At 25.4% G+C, this 15,144-nt stretch overlaps 1 protein-coding gene across 1 annotated transcript; it reads right to left on the bottom strand.

The window, feature by feature from the left end:
• Positions 1-9,885: 9,885 nt before the first annotated feature.
• LOC114193622 (transcription factor MYB20-like) lies at positions 9,886-12,335 on the bottom strand. Its single transcript, XM_028083492.1, has 3 exons — positions 12,009-12,335; positions 11,464-11,593; positions 9,886-10,826 (listed from the first exon to the last, which is right to left on the bottom strand). The coding sequence occupies exons 1-3, from the start codon at positions 12,139-12,141 to the stop codon at positions 10,088-10,090; spliced, it is 1,002 nt and encodes a 333-aa protein (XP_027939293.1). The 5' UTR covers positions 12,142-12,335; the 3' UTR covers positions 9,886-10,087.
• Positions 12,336-15,144: the final 2,809 nt, after the last annotated feature.

Raw genomic sequence — 15,144 nt, 5'->3', positions numbered from 1 at the left:
CAACTTTTAATCCATTAAAATAAAACTTAACATTTCAAATAAGGTTCAAACTCAAAATAAGAAAGCCTTTTACTCTAGAATTTTTGTTTGTCGAGCAACTATTATATTCCATAACCATGTTGAATGCATCAACAATATAATGATCTTCCCTTTTGGACACCATACTCTCATGAAGCCATTATTGAATAAGTAAATAGATAAAATAGAAGAATAATGAAATTGTATGTTAAAACTACTAGTACTCAATCATAAAACAATAAAGAGACAAAAATAAGGTGAACAAGTTAAGAATGTACAAGTGGTATAAGAAAATATAAAGTAAGATAAAAGCTCTATAAAAAAATAATTGAATGAGATGTTTCTTTAATTTGATAAAACACAAAAAATGATTTCATTTTGAAAATAGATTAAAAAAGTTAGGTTAAGTGATTACAAGTGATTATAAGTGATTAAAAACATCAAAGAACAAATTAAGATAGTAAAAAATAAATTCTAACTCAAGTGAATTTAATAAATTAAAACTAGATTTTAATCCGTTAAAAGGAGTAGGATTTTTTTTGAAAGTCAAATTGATAGTTTTATTCAATTAAAATGACAAAAATAATCAAATAAAATAAAGAAGAATAAAAATCATTCTAACCCTATACATATCTTCAAAATCCAATCAAATTAAATTTCTATTGATCTTCCTATAACTTCACATTATTGTCTTAGGTAATAAAATTAAAATATATTTGAATCATTTGCATTATTTATTTTATCAATTTTTGTCTAATAGTTTTGCATGAATTGTTTCTTTAAGGCTTCTTTCATGTAGAATATCATCACATCAATCATAATGATCATTAAACAATAAAATTTTTAACCATGACTTACATGGGACTCATGTAGACAAAGAGATATTCTTCCAACATATTTTTCTCATATTTAATATCACCACAATTTGTTAGATTTTTAGACTGGAGCTCTTTTATTTAACTTATGTGTCAATCATATGTGCAATGTAAAGTATAGTTAGGTTGGGTTTGAATTTAATTATTAAGTAGATTAAAAATTGAACGTTCTAATTGCTTTTATGTTAATCACAAATGTAGGAATGACAAAAAAGACTAAAAACTATGGTCGATAGGACTCATTATGAGTTTGAATTAAGTTAAATTGAAAAAAAAAAGTAATGTTTTTTAAACGTGGGCTAAATTGGAATCCAACCCATTTAACTTGTAAGTTAAACGAGGTTGGAGGTGAGTTGAGAACATAAATCACCAATAATAATCCTTTATATTATTTTTCATAAGTTTTTCACTATAATGATTTAATACTTGTAATTATATAGTTGACACTTTGGTTTATTAGAAGATTGGAATATTGTTCAATAGTTATTGAGTAGTTTAGATGCTTAATTTATTTATTTGTTCAATTATACAAGTTAATGTTATATTGAAGATTTATCACTAGACTAAAAGTTATAACTATTAGTCATGACACAATTTTTTTTATTTAAGAACATAACAGTTTAAGTGTTACTACGATTCGATTGTGACTCGGCCAACTCGCCTCCGTCATAGAACAATTAATGTTACCTCCAATAATCTCTCCCTCAATAATTCTCTTACTAGAAAATTTACATTATTGGATTGTGAGTCGACCTACCTTACCTTCTGATACTTATACAAACAAAACTAGTATTAATGTTATTAAGAACATTAGAGACTTTTTCTTATAATAGTATTTTAGTGTAAGAATATGGACAATATTTATTTAATTCATTCTCATTAAAACAAAAGAAAACTTGATGAATTTTGGACTATTAGTATATTTGAAATGTCAAAATTTATAATAATATTTAACATAAAACTTATTTAGAAAATGAAATTTTCATATTTTATGAATAAAATTAGGATCTTCAATATCAATTAAGGGATATTTTTATGAATTGAGTTAACTAATTATGGATGGATGCAATTAATGGGACTAGAAATGTTGAACCATAGGATCTATAAATTGACCTTCTAACAACTTCTTAATAATTACTGGTTACAAATTCTTCACACGTCAATAACAACCTATAAAATAAGTTTCTATAGGATGACAAGTTTATATCCTAAGTTTAAAAGAAAGAAGAAAAAATTAACATGATTAGAACCCGTAGAAGTATTTTCTTCTAATTTTTGTTTTAATTATATATACTAAAAAAGGCAGATATGTCTTCATATTTTTATTGCATTGAAAAAAAAATTAATATATAATGTTGTTTATATAATATTAAAAAATTATATAACAAAATTAAAGGAAAATTATTTAATTGTTTTAAAATTAATAAAATAATTTAATGAATTGAATACATTACAAAATAATAAAACAAAAGAAAAATTGTAATTATATTAATAAAAACTTGAGGAAACTAAAAATAATGAAAATATTTATAATGGAATAATGTATTTCATTTCAATTATTTATAATTTCTTTAAGATCGTATAAATATATTTACAACATTTTATTTGGCTTTATTATTTTGTCATGTATTCATTAAATTATTTTTAAACATTAAATTAGTTAAATAAAAAAATAAAAAATAAATCATTAAAATATAACAAAATAGAAATTATATATTTCTTTACTTTAAACAAATTAATATTACATTTAAATAAATAATAAAAATACAATTAAAAAAATTCAAACTGAAGTCTTCATACATTTTTTAATGACTTTACATTTAAAAAAGCAATATATAAAACAGAAAAAAAAAAAATATGACGACTTCATCTCTGACTCGTATGTTAAAGTCCACATCCTTTTGCAACCTGTTTACGTAAATTAACTAAACTATGATGATACTGTAAACTAAGTAAATGAGAAAGATGAATAGAATTTGCTGACTAAGTCAAAGGCAAAAGGTGAGAAAATGCATCTTTCATTTAATTTTGTTTCACACACTGGATAAAGAATATGCACAAAAACTTTTATAATTGATTCTTATTTCTGTGGCCAATATTTGTTATATCGTTACTACAAATTACTCATTAAAAAAAGTATTCTTAGTAGAGTCACTTCAAAATGTTAAGAGAACATTCTTAACACCTTCAATATAATATAATAGATAAATATAGTTTTGTCTTTTCTATTTTCTACATTTAGAAAAAATCTGAGTTGAATTTATTAAGAGACGTGAGTGAATTGTTCAAGTATATGCAACTCATAGTCCACACAATAAGTCTGCTGTCGATTTCAGGTTACAAGAGTTCTTGTTCAGTTTTTATACGTTCATTTACTTTTGTGAAATGCATAATATATAAAGAAGGTGAAGTAACTAAAATGATTTCAAAATTTTATAATTGATCTGTACATTAGTAACTAAATAACTTTTATTATAAATTTGTCTCTAAATTAATCAATTAAATTAACTATCAAGTTTTTTGTTATAAAAAAAAATTAGACTATAATTTAGTCTTTAACAACAAAATTGATCCCTAAATAAATTTTTTATTACTAAAATTTATTATTTAAAAGTTATTTTTTGTTGTCGTGAGAAAATCAATAAGTTTAAGACTTTTCTTGCCAAAAATAACACTAATACAAGAATATTGTTGTGAGGGAAAGAAAGCAAATATCGTGGGTTCCATCCCTCCTAATAAATAGAAAGAAAAAGAAAATTAATTTAAAAACATTCATTACCAATAATTTTTAAGAAATTTGTATGAGTAAAAAGGTTATCATTCTATTTTTAATATTTTATAATAAATAGAAATAAGATGAATAATCATTTAAGTATAATAAGTATTGATATATCTTTTTTAGTACAATAAAAAAATACATTAAAGTCTCAGTTCAGAAACTTTAAATTCTATTAATTCAATTGTGACAATTGAAAACTTATTTAATCTTTATTAATTGTCATGTATTTTTATTAATATACAATTAATATTGAAAGAACTACAATAGATTTTAAATTTATAAAAAAATACAATAGATTTTAAATTTATAAAAAAAATAAAAAGAATGATTTAAATTTACAAAGCAAGAAAGAAATGGAAAAATGTTTGCTTTAAAGTTAATTTTATATTAAAGATTTTTTTTTTTTACAATAAACATGTAAGAATTATTAAAAACCAAACAGATCTTAAATTACCACAGTAATTAAAATTTTTAGAAAAAACTAATAAAAATAATAAAATTATTTTACTAAATTATAATTTTTTTATCATAACTATAACAAGACTTGTTATTCTGAAATGACTATTTATATAAATATAAATATAAGTGAAAATTAACAAATAGAACTTTACTGTCTACGGAAAATTGATTAATGGTTCTTGTTAACCGTTTTTAAAAGGTTAATTTCACTTGAGGCTAAAATATCTAAATATTTTGAAAGTAGTGAGGAAAATATAATTATTTAAATTAAATATATATATATATATATAGATATATTATAAAATGAAAAAAATACAATTAATTTTTAGTTAAAATTCAATTTAACCCATTGCTATCTTGTTAAAAAGATTAATGTCCTCTATTTCGAATCTATGACTATATAGTATACTGTACTAACAGACAAATAAAGTGGTTGTGGAAACTAAATCATGGATGGTAACGTTAAATGTCTTTTTCTCAAGTCTTCTACCTCGGTTGTCTCAATAACCTCATTAGAATTGGAAGATCAAACTTAGAAGAACTATTATTTTAGGAATATTCATGCCAAATATAATTCATAATTGTGGCTATAAATCTCCTCTAAAATAGAAGTCAGTCACGAATATTTTGTCATTACTTTTCTTTAAAAGCAATGTTTTTCCGTAACTTAGTCACTCAAATTATGTAACATTGTATAAGAAGTGATGAAATTCAGTTAAATTAATATGTATCAATCAATATGTAAGAAAAAAATATTTTTTTAATTTTAGTGTAATTAATATGTTTAACATTTTCAAAATTTGTGTAAACATCTAAAAAAGTTAAATATATTTGTAGTCTCTTTATTTTATGTGAAAATTGGAATTAGTCCATCTTCAAAACTTTTGCTCAATTTAGTTTTCAATTTTAAAACTGCGTAAATTTAGTATTTTAACCATAAATTTAGTCCTTTTAACCAAATTTTCAAATTTTGTTAAGTCGATTTGATGTATCAAACATGTTTTTTATTTAACACTGAAGCGAAAATGTGTTAAACGATATAAACAATTCAAATGCTATCGTGAAACGCGTTTGAAACGTGAAATAAATTTCACAAAATTTGGTTAAAAAGACTAAATTCGCACATTTTTTAAGTCAGGGGACTAAATTTGGTCAAAATTTCAAAGAAAGATTAATTCTAATTTTTACTGAAAGTTAAGGAACCAAAAACATATTTAATCTTATAAAAAATGGACATTCCAAAATGTTTTCTCAATGTCCCCTCTATGTATAAGGTGTAGGGATAACAAATAAACATTATAAGGTGTAGGGATGACAAATAAACCCGACCCCGTAAATATTGCTCAAACTCGTTCATGTTTTGACAGGAAATTCACGCATTTACTTGGTATGGAAAATCTCCGACTTTTTCAATTGGTATGAGGATGGGTATAGGGATGTACATATCCCGTCCTGTCCCCGTCCCCACACCTGCTTTAATATTCTTCCCGTTTGAAATATTACAATATTTATAGTCAATTAAGTAACCTTTTATATATATATATATATATATATATATATATATTACTATACATTTTTTATTTTTTATTTCTTCTAATTGTTTGATTTGTTATGAAATTCATTCGCATCTCAAATATATTTTTTATCTTATAATAACATTTATGCAATTATGTTCGAATAATGTATGTCAATTAAATATTTTTTATGTCTCACATTTGAATATTTCTATTCTTTTTTAATATTTTTATTTATTGTACATTTTCCTTTCACATGAGAATATTTAACACTCTCAATTTAAGTGTTAAATAGGATAAATCTTTCATTTACTAGGTAATATAAAAAATTTATCTTCTTTACTATATTATTATTATTTTTTTTCATTTAACTCTTTTTTTTCGCTAAAAAAATTTTCGTTATTTTTCAAATATTGACTATGTTGATATTTGAAAAGTTTTCTTAGATATCTAAGGTATTTTTCATCTTATCATACATTTAATTATACAATTATACATTTGTTTATTTTGTACAATTTCATTCAATAGCATTTCAAATTGTTTCTAAGACATACATTTGATAATTTTTTAATATTTTTATTTGTTGTTTTCTTTTATCATGTAGAATACTATTTTGATATATTTTATATAAATATTTTTTATTTTCTAATTCATTATCATACTGTAATGTTGTCATTATAATTGTATAATTAAATTTTATTTACTATAATATAAAAATTTAATGTAATCATGAATTTTATTTTTATCACTATCCAACATATATTAAAGTTCAAAAAATACAATATCTATATTAAAATTTGATTATTATTAGTTTAATCTTTGTTCTTTGCGTAATTTTGATCAAGTAATGTATTATAATTTTTATTAGTGTATAAAAGAGAGATTCATTATAATTCAAAGAATTGAAATAAACATACATTTAACATGTATTTTAATTTAAATATTTGTTTTCCTTTATATTTTTTTTAAATATTTTTAAATTTTATCAACTAGGTTTTATTAATATTTGTAACTTTAATGAATGTTATGGTTCTCATGAAATTTTTTTGGTATTATAACTTGAAATGTGTATAATTATACTTTATTTCTAAATATTTGATATTGAATTGAAGAAACAACCATCCTCTTAATATTGAATATTGATAATATTATTATTTTTTTTGTAATTTTTTATTATTTTATAAAAATTAATTAATTAATATTGAAACAATAAGAAATCAAATACTAATATAAATATGAATATATATATATATATATATATATATATATATATATATATATATATATATATATTATCTGATAAAATTGAAGATGAGACTAAAATTTGATATCCATTAAATATCAATATAAATACAAAAATAACTTTTTTATAAAGGTAAATATAAAATAACAAGTTCGCGCCTCCTCGCTCCACCCTATTATCATCCCTGAGAAGGAATTGAATCAACTCATAAAAAACAAACTATATATGGAAGCTTTCAATCGTCAACTTCATTCTGTCCACACAGAATTTCAACAGATATTTTTTTCTTATTATGTTTCATTGTTACTTGACTACTACTATGTTGTTTTTCCATTTGGATTTTAGTTGTTTATTATTCCCTGTTAAATAAAAAAATATGTATCAACTTTTGGTTAAAATATTGGCATATTATTAATACATAAATGTTAATATAAGGCACTATACTATTTTTGTAAACCTATATGTCTATACTAACAACATATTAGATATATCTAACAACAAAAATATTGTAAGGCGACATTTTCTGTTTAACAATAAATGACATATGTTGTGACATGGTGATAAAATCTAGATTTTAAAAAATGACAATAATCGAAATCAGAAATATTACATTATGTATGTCAAATCACTTTTGATTTATTTATTATACAATATTAGGTTAAAATCCTAACAAATATTGAACTGAGCAAAAATTAAACATGTTAAAAAGGAAATTGTTTTCTTTTATGAAAATGACCCAAAATTGTGCATTACGTAAATATATATGGATGAGAATTTAAAACCTCATATTGGATTTTCTTTTATTTTAGAGCTTTTGTGTGACCTGAAATTCGCAATTTCTTTCCTAAAGTCAAATACTGTCTCCTTACGGTATTAAAACACGACACGAAATGAAAGGTGGCAGCTACTTCTCTACCCAAAAAAATGGTGAACTATATTTTCAACGCATTAATTTTACACTTATTATATTCATAAAAAAAAATATAAAGCAACGGTTGTAAGATCAGTTTACGCATAATAAAGACATTAGTGACTGTATTTTTTAAATTTTATAGAAATTTGAGTTTATATAAATAAAAAATATATAATTAATTTTTAAAATAGTTGTTAAATGTAAAATTAAAAAATAAAATATATAAATAAAAGAAGTTTTTAAAATATCTGTTACAAAAGAGGTTTTTAGAATAACAAATAAATGTAAATTATTTATAAAATAATTAATTTCTAAAATATAATTAAGGATAAAATTAGAATAACGAAATGTAGATACAGATAAGGATATCCTCTTTATATATTGTTATAAACGATTTTAAAATGAATAATATAAATTTCATCTAAACTTCATCTTTCTTAATGATATACATTTTATAAACTTTCTATAAAATTTTTAATTGTATGATAATTCATCGATTAATATATTATATCATCAAAATTGATATTAAGATAATTTGATAAATTTTTTAGAATAATGTAAGATAATAAAATAAGATGTTTCATCATGTGCTCAAAATAGATAATCCATTGTATAAAATATATTAATACAGTTTTACAAAGAATTACAAAAATATATCATTTATAGAAACCAACTAAAACCAATCGTGCTCTATACACAGGCTAATCACTTACTACAGCTTTCATAAATCTTTCACTAACCTAACTGAAGGTCCTTCATCCTCCAGAGGTGCCTCTAAACCTGCAATCTCATTTACTCTCACTGAATAGGTAAACATACAAGACACAGAGGACAAACAACACAAGACACAGAGTGCGAGGATAAGCTAGTTTATAAAAGAAATAATCATATAACAGTTAAACTTATTACATCATAAAATAACATATTTCAAATATTTATAAAAATACCAAACATACAATTAAAGACTCTCTAAACTCAATTATCTGGATTTATGCATTGATTGAGACATAAGAAGCTACGCACCTGTCATTAAAATAGATTGTGGCAAAGGTCTTGACTTAGCCTAACCAACATGAATCAATTTCTTCTGGACATGGTTAGTTACTTATGTCATCGCCAGGTTAGTGGTCCCACCCCTAATTCCGCCATAAGAATCTCCTTCAACTCTCACCACCTAGGCCACGACACTCTATATGAGTTTGTAAACCTTATAAAATGATCAATTATAATGATAAAAAATATGATTAGAGACTAATTTAGGGACTAATTTTCTAATTATAGACCAATTTAAAAATCCATTTATTTAGTAGTCAGTATCTAATGTTAATGGTCAATTTAAAAATCAATTCATAGTAAAAATTATTTTAGTTACCAATTTAGATATCAATTATAATTTTTTTTTAGAAATCGGTATATAATTTGATCACTATGTAACTAATTATTTTCTATTATTAAAATTGATCATTATTCAAGGATATACAAAAGTAAATAATATATAAAAAGTAAATAAAATAGAATAAAAATAAATTTGTTTACGATAATATTATTGTTTATATATATAATATATATATATATATATATATATATATATATATATATATATATATATTATGTTATATTAAGTTTTGTAATAGAATAATATACTTAAAAAAGTGGAAGTTGTCTATCCTTTTAGAAAATTATAAGTGATAATAAATTTTAAAAAGGTAAAATAATGGTGTTTTTGTTTTTAAGTTTTGTCTCTTATGTCAAAACAAACAATTATTTAAATTTATATTTAATAGGGTCTCGTCAAATGGTGTAATATATATATTATTTATTGAAAGATAAAGGACGTTGAAATTTGCAGTAAGACGACATCATCAATTGTACTAAAAATAAAAATTAAAAGTGAGTGCGACTGAATAGAACAACAAATAAGCATGCTTCCACCCATGCCACAAGGTTGAGTGGCAAGAATTTTCATATTCGAGATTTGTGTCTTATTATAAAACAATAAACAGAAAGTGCTGCTAATGAAAAGACAAGAATAAATAATACATGTAATAAAAAGTGTAAAACTCTTTACATTGTAAAAAACTTACAAAAATAAAGAAAGGAACTTATTTCCATTATCATATCGCACATACATGTATTTGTACATGAAAAAGTGAGAAGTTAGGAGGAAAGTTGGTAATGCTAAAAAAGAGCTGTGTTCTTCCTAATCATTATCTGTTTATTCTTCTTAATTAAAAACTTAGAATTAGATTGAAAACAGGGCAAAAGGAAAGTGAAGAAAATTTTAAATCAAAACAAGCCAAATGCCCAAGATTCTGAATCCGTGACAGTTCTTGAGAATTGAGTGAGAGGACCATCAAACACTTGGTTTCCATCACAATCATCGTCTTCATTGATCAGCCAATTAAGTTTGCTAATAAAGTCATCATCATCCCACAAAGTCACAGTGTTATTGTTGTTGTTCTTGTCTTCATGGTTGTTATTGTTAATAATAAGACTACTATCACTGTAATCACAGGACCATTCAAAATCAGGTAGCTGCAGGTCTTCAAGGATGTTGGTTGAATTTGAAGAAGATGTAGAGGTGGATGAAGAGGAAGGAGCACAAGGCATTAGAATCTCATTAGGTTCAATTATTGGAACTTCATCTGTGCAGAACCCATTCATTAGCTGACTAAGCTCCATTGTCTCAAATTGGGGTGTTGCTGTGATTTGCTCTTCCTCTTTGGCTTCACTGATGTTTGATGATTCCACTGAAATCTCTGGCTCCTTGTTAGGGTCAACCTTGGTGTCAAAGTCAACTTGCAGAGGTTGTTGGTAATTTTGCTCTTCTTCTGGGGGTTTGTGTAGCTGTTGTTGTTGTTCCTGTTGGGGTTGATTTTGGGTTTGTTGAGTTGCATTAGGGAGTGGTTTGTGTGTGATAGGATCAATGCCCATTTTCTTGAGCTTTTTCTTTATGTGGGTGTTCCAATGGTTTTTTATCTCGTTATCAGTTCTTCCAGGAAGATGAGAAGCAATCTTGGACCATCTGAAAAGGAAAATGACAAATCAGTAAAATAATAATATGTAAATATATATTTTTTATTACAAAAATAAAACAGGCGAAAGAAAGATTCCATCATTAACATAAGGTCCACACGGAGATCACTTGAAAGGAAGAATGACTTTGTAGCCACTAAAATGTTCCATATGCCATGCAAGTTACAAAATCAGAAAAATTTTCCCACAAGACAAATTTCGCCCCTATTTACTTTTCTACGTCAATCACACCCAATTTTAGTCAATTTTAACTGCAATCATGAGCAGTTCCTTTTTACTTTTTTTAATCCTGAAAAAAAAATGAAAAGAAAAGAGCTTGGTCTACAATCTGTGTACGCCTTCTTCCCCTCGCAGGTGTGAGCCATTATGGGACCACGTCTTTTTCCTAAGATGAATAAAGAAATTACAACTTGAGGTGTATAAATTATAGAATAATAAATTCAATATGGTTGGTGCGTTTGGTGATACTTAAGATATCTTTGGATGGTTTTAATCATTTCCCGGGATAAGCCTGGTATAATATTTCAAATGAGCACTGTAGCAATCATTTTGTTCAATGATTAGTATGGTTCTTCAAGAAAAAATACACATGCAGAAAAGGTGAAAATGTTGGGGGAGGAAATAACCTATTGCCGAGTTGAGCATGAAGATCAATGACCATTTTCTCTTCGTATTCTGAAAGAAGGCCTCTCTTTAAGTCTGGTCTAAGGTAATTCGTCCACCTCAGTCTGCAACTCTTCCCACACCTCAATAGTCCTGCATGGAACCACACCCCAAATGTTAATCTTAACTCAGTGAAGCCATTGTTTCTGCCTACCATTTTTGTTCAAAATCACAAAATTAACACGGACCCAAGGGAACTCCTTCCCCAAATGAAACACCATTCGATGTATTGCTGTAGTTAAAAGGCCTAAACATGTTTTGAAGAGTAGTTCGGGAAAGTGAAATGAATATGCCAGTTTTGATTGGTGTTTGATTTCCTTGAATGGAAATCAAATGAACCGAACAAGGTAGAAAGACCAACAACCAATTACCATAATGCAAAACATTGATGAAGCATTTTAAAAACAAAACAAGATATCCCATTTTGAAGACATTGATTAAGGAGTAAATCCCTGTCTGGAAATCTGAATTGAAGAAATGGTTAAAAGTAGGAGCAATGGGAGGAGACCTGCAAGTTTAGGGACAGCTCTCCAGCAATATTGGCCATTGGTGAGGATGAAGGTGATGAGTTTCTTATCCTCCTCTGCAGTCCATGGCCCCTTCTTCAACCCAACCTTATCACAACAAGGTTGTCTTCCCATTTTATACCAAAAAGGAAATGCTACAGAGCCAAGATATGAAGAACAATCGTCGAACACCTGGGGCTCAAAACGAGAATGTCACTAACTGAGAGAGAGAGAGAGAGTTAAGGTAGGATAGAGCAGCACCACCTACTTATTTATATACAGAAATCAACCACTCTAAACTCCGAAGTTGCCAAAAGTCATCAAACCCCACTAACTCAAATTTATCTTTTATTTATTGATGAGCAAAATTGTGTGGATTATTGAATTCAATTTCTTCCTTTCTTACTTGTTCCTTGTACTGGTGTTAGAGATTTTGTTAAAAATGAACACGTGTGCATGACATGAGGGATGAGGCACGTGCCGGGTCTCGATCAGAAAGCGCCACCTCATCGACCAACTTTGCTTGAGATGGAAGCGTGAGATACTCCACTCACTGACTCAAAGCTCTTGAGGATGGTAAGAGTATTAAGTTAAAATAAGACATTTTTTCTTTCCACGTTTTCTCATTTCTACTAACTACTTTGCTTTGCCCGAATCAAAAACATCGAATCATTACACAGAAGTTTGAATATTCTGATTTAGATCTATTCCATAACTAGAAAACAAAAGGTTGGACCTAGACAATGCCTACTAAAACATTGTTAAATCAAATCTTCAAACTATTATTTACACATTTATAGAGCATATACAACCATTACATATGATAAATAAAATTTATAAACTAAGGACTGATATTCGAAACCGCAATTTCATTTATTTTCCTACAAAAAGTAAACTAAGAGTAAAACCAGCATAAAATAAAACATGATGCATAGTTCGTGGATATAAATACATGTAAATGTAAATAAGTCTTTATAGTTAAATTTTTAATAGACATGTACTTTTAGGCCAAGAAATGTTATCGTTGAATTATAAGTATAGAAAAGATTAACGCCTATTTTATATATTGAAAATATTAACAATATATAGTGAAGATAATTCATTGTACATTTTTCATAAAGTATTATGTAATAACCTTTATCAATATTTCACTACGGAACGATATCTTAATTTATATGATTAAGACTATTAATGAAACTTGAACATTTTTTTTTTGAGTAATGACTCAAATTGTCAATATTACAACACTCAAACTATATAACTTTCTTTCAAAATCAATCACATCATTCAATCTCACTTCAGTTTCATTTTAAGAAAATCTATTGAGATAAATATAATGTCATTCACATAATCATCATCACCTCAAAAATGTCATTTAATATAAATAAAATATGAGTTGTGATACAAATGAATATTGCTTGAGTGAGATCTTATGACTTAGATAGATAAATTTAGCTACGTAAGAAATTTATACGATATTTGAGCAATATATTTCTAGTCGAGAGAATCAACATTCTCTTTGTCATCACTTGAGTTGTGTTTGAGTGACCAACTCTCAGAAAAAAGATAAGTGACCATTTTTTCTCACTCAAACCACCATTTGAACACTTGAACTTTAAACATACTTGAGTGATAATTTGCATGTTTGAGTGACGAGCCTCTTAACATAACATTAATGTCATCACTTGAGTATGGCTTAAATGACCAAAATGTTATTTAAGCAAAATTTATAGATATCATAATTAAAAAAATTAAATCATTTTGAACCAATAATTAATCTCTTCTTAAAACCACCAACTTTCATCTTAGTTTTACTCAATCTTTGGTCCAATTGATTTGAATACTAGAAATATTCTCAAGATCAACTACATAGAATACCAAATTTAATTTGTTCTCATTCAAAATAAATATCCAACCAAATTTCAATAATGATTTTTATCATATTTATCAATTACCAAATACTCCACCAATTTAAGCAAATCAAATCTCCAAAATATGTTTACACAACTACATTTTTCAACCGTTCAACTCCAAACATTATATCATTATGAACTAGGATTTAATTCTCTATTTTTTTTATTATTATTTACATAAACATAGAAGCTTGAGTTAGCTTCCCTTCCTTTGTAACTTTCCACTTTACAAGAAAATCACTTCAAAAGATAGAAGAGATAAAAATATTCTAATTAGTTTCTAAAAGGTCTAATTTGAAAACCAAACATGTGATTCATTTTTTAATAATGAATTACCCACATGATCACTTACTATGTTTCTTCGTTGTTTAGTCACATAATCTCATATTTAATGAACATAACCCCCATAGAATAGAATGGTTAACACATAGATAGAGTTTTTTATATTTCACAGCACTAGCGTAAATACAGATACTATTACGACCGTGTATGCAATTTTTTAATTATGTATGATATTATATTAATAGGTGATAATATTGTAATATTATTAAGTTAATATATAAACTAAAATTATATTTATTAAAAATAAAGTAAAATATATCAGAACATACGAAAGAATAATCATTGATAAATAATGAAGAAGAGAAAAAGCATAAATAACCGATTTTATAAAAAAATTTAAAAGTAACAATCAATTTTTAAAATTTTAATAAATTATTATATTTAAAGGATAAAATTAATATTTTGAAATATTGACAAAAAAGAGAAATTCTTTTATATAAAAAAGAATTTTTTATATATTGTTATAGATATTATTTCGTTAATTACTTTATAATTAACATCTATCAGAAATCAAACCTTATCAAGTTGAAATGAAACTGTCTATAGTGACCAAATAAAGAATCGTTACAATTTCTAAATACTGTTCAACAGAGCTCTTATAAAAAAAATGTCATACTAAGTTAAATGGTGCGTTGAAGAGACCTCTTAACTAATAAATGCAATATTAATTTTTCTGAATAATTCTTTGTACGCACAAATATTTGTATATGGTTGTACAAAATTTATTAGATTTATAACTATTACCTTAAAAATCACATTTATATTTATCAAGGGAATTTTTTTGTTAATTGGTAGTGCAGATCAATTTTTTAACACATGGAAATTAAAATTCAAATATTTTATTCAAGGTGTCATTTATTACCAATTAGTTTTTAACACGTAA

This window comes from Vigna unguiculata, chromosome 8, assembly GCF_004118075.2.
Source record: "Vigna unguiculata cultivar IT97K-499-35 chromosome 8, ASM411807v1, whole genome shotgun sequence".
NCBI lineage: Eukaryota > Viridiplantae > Streptophyta > Magnoliopsida > Fabales > Fabaceae > Vigna > Vigna unguiculata.
This window is presented reverse-complemented; position numbering and strand designations above follow the sequence as displayed.

Coding starts and splice junctions, on each gene's coding strand:
- LOC114193622 (XM_028083492.1), bottom strand. CDS start 12,141: ATGGGAAGACAACCTTGTTGTGATAAGGTTGGGTTGAAGAAGGGGCCA. Junction 11,594..12,008: donor AGCTGTCCCTAAACTTGCAG/GTCTCCTCCCAT, acceptor GGTTCCATGCAG/GACTATTGAGGTGTGGGAAG. Junction 10,827..11,463: donor CATGCTCAACTCGGCAATAG/GTTATTTCCTCC, acceptor TTTCCTTTTCAG/ATGGTCCAAGATTGCTTCTC.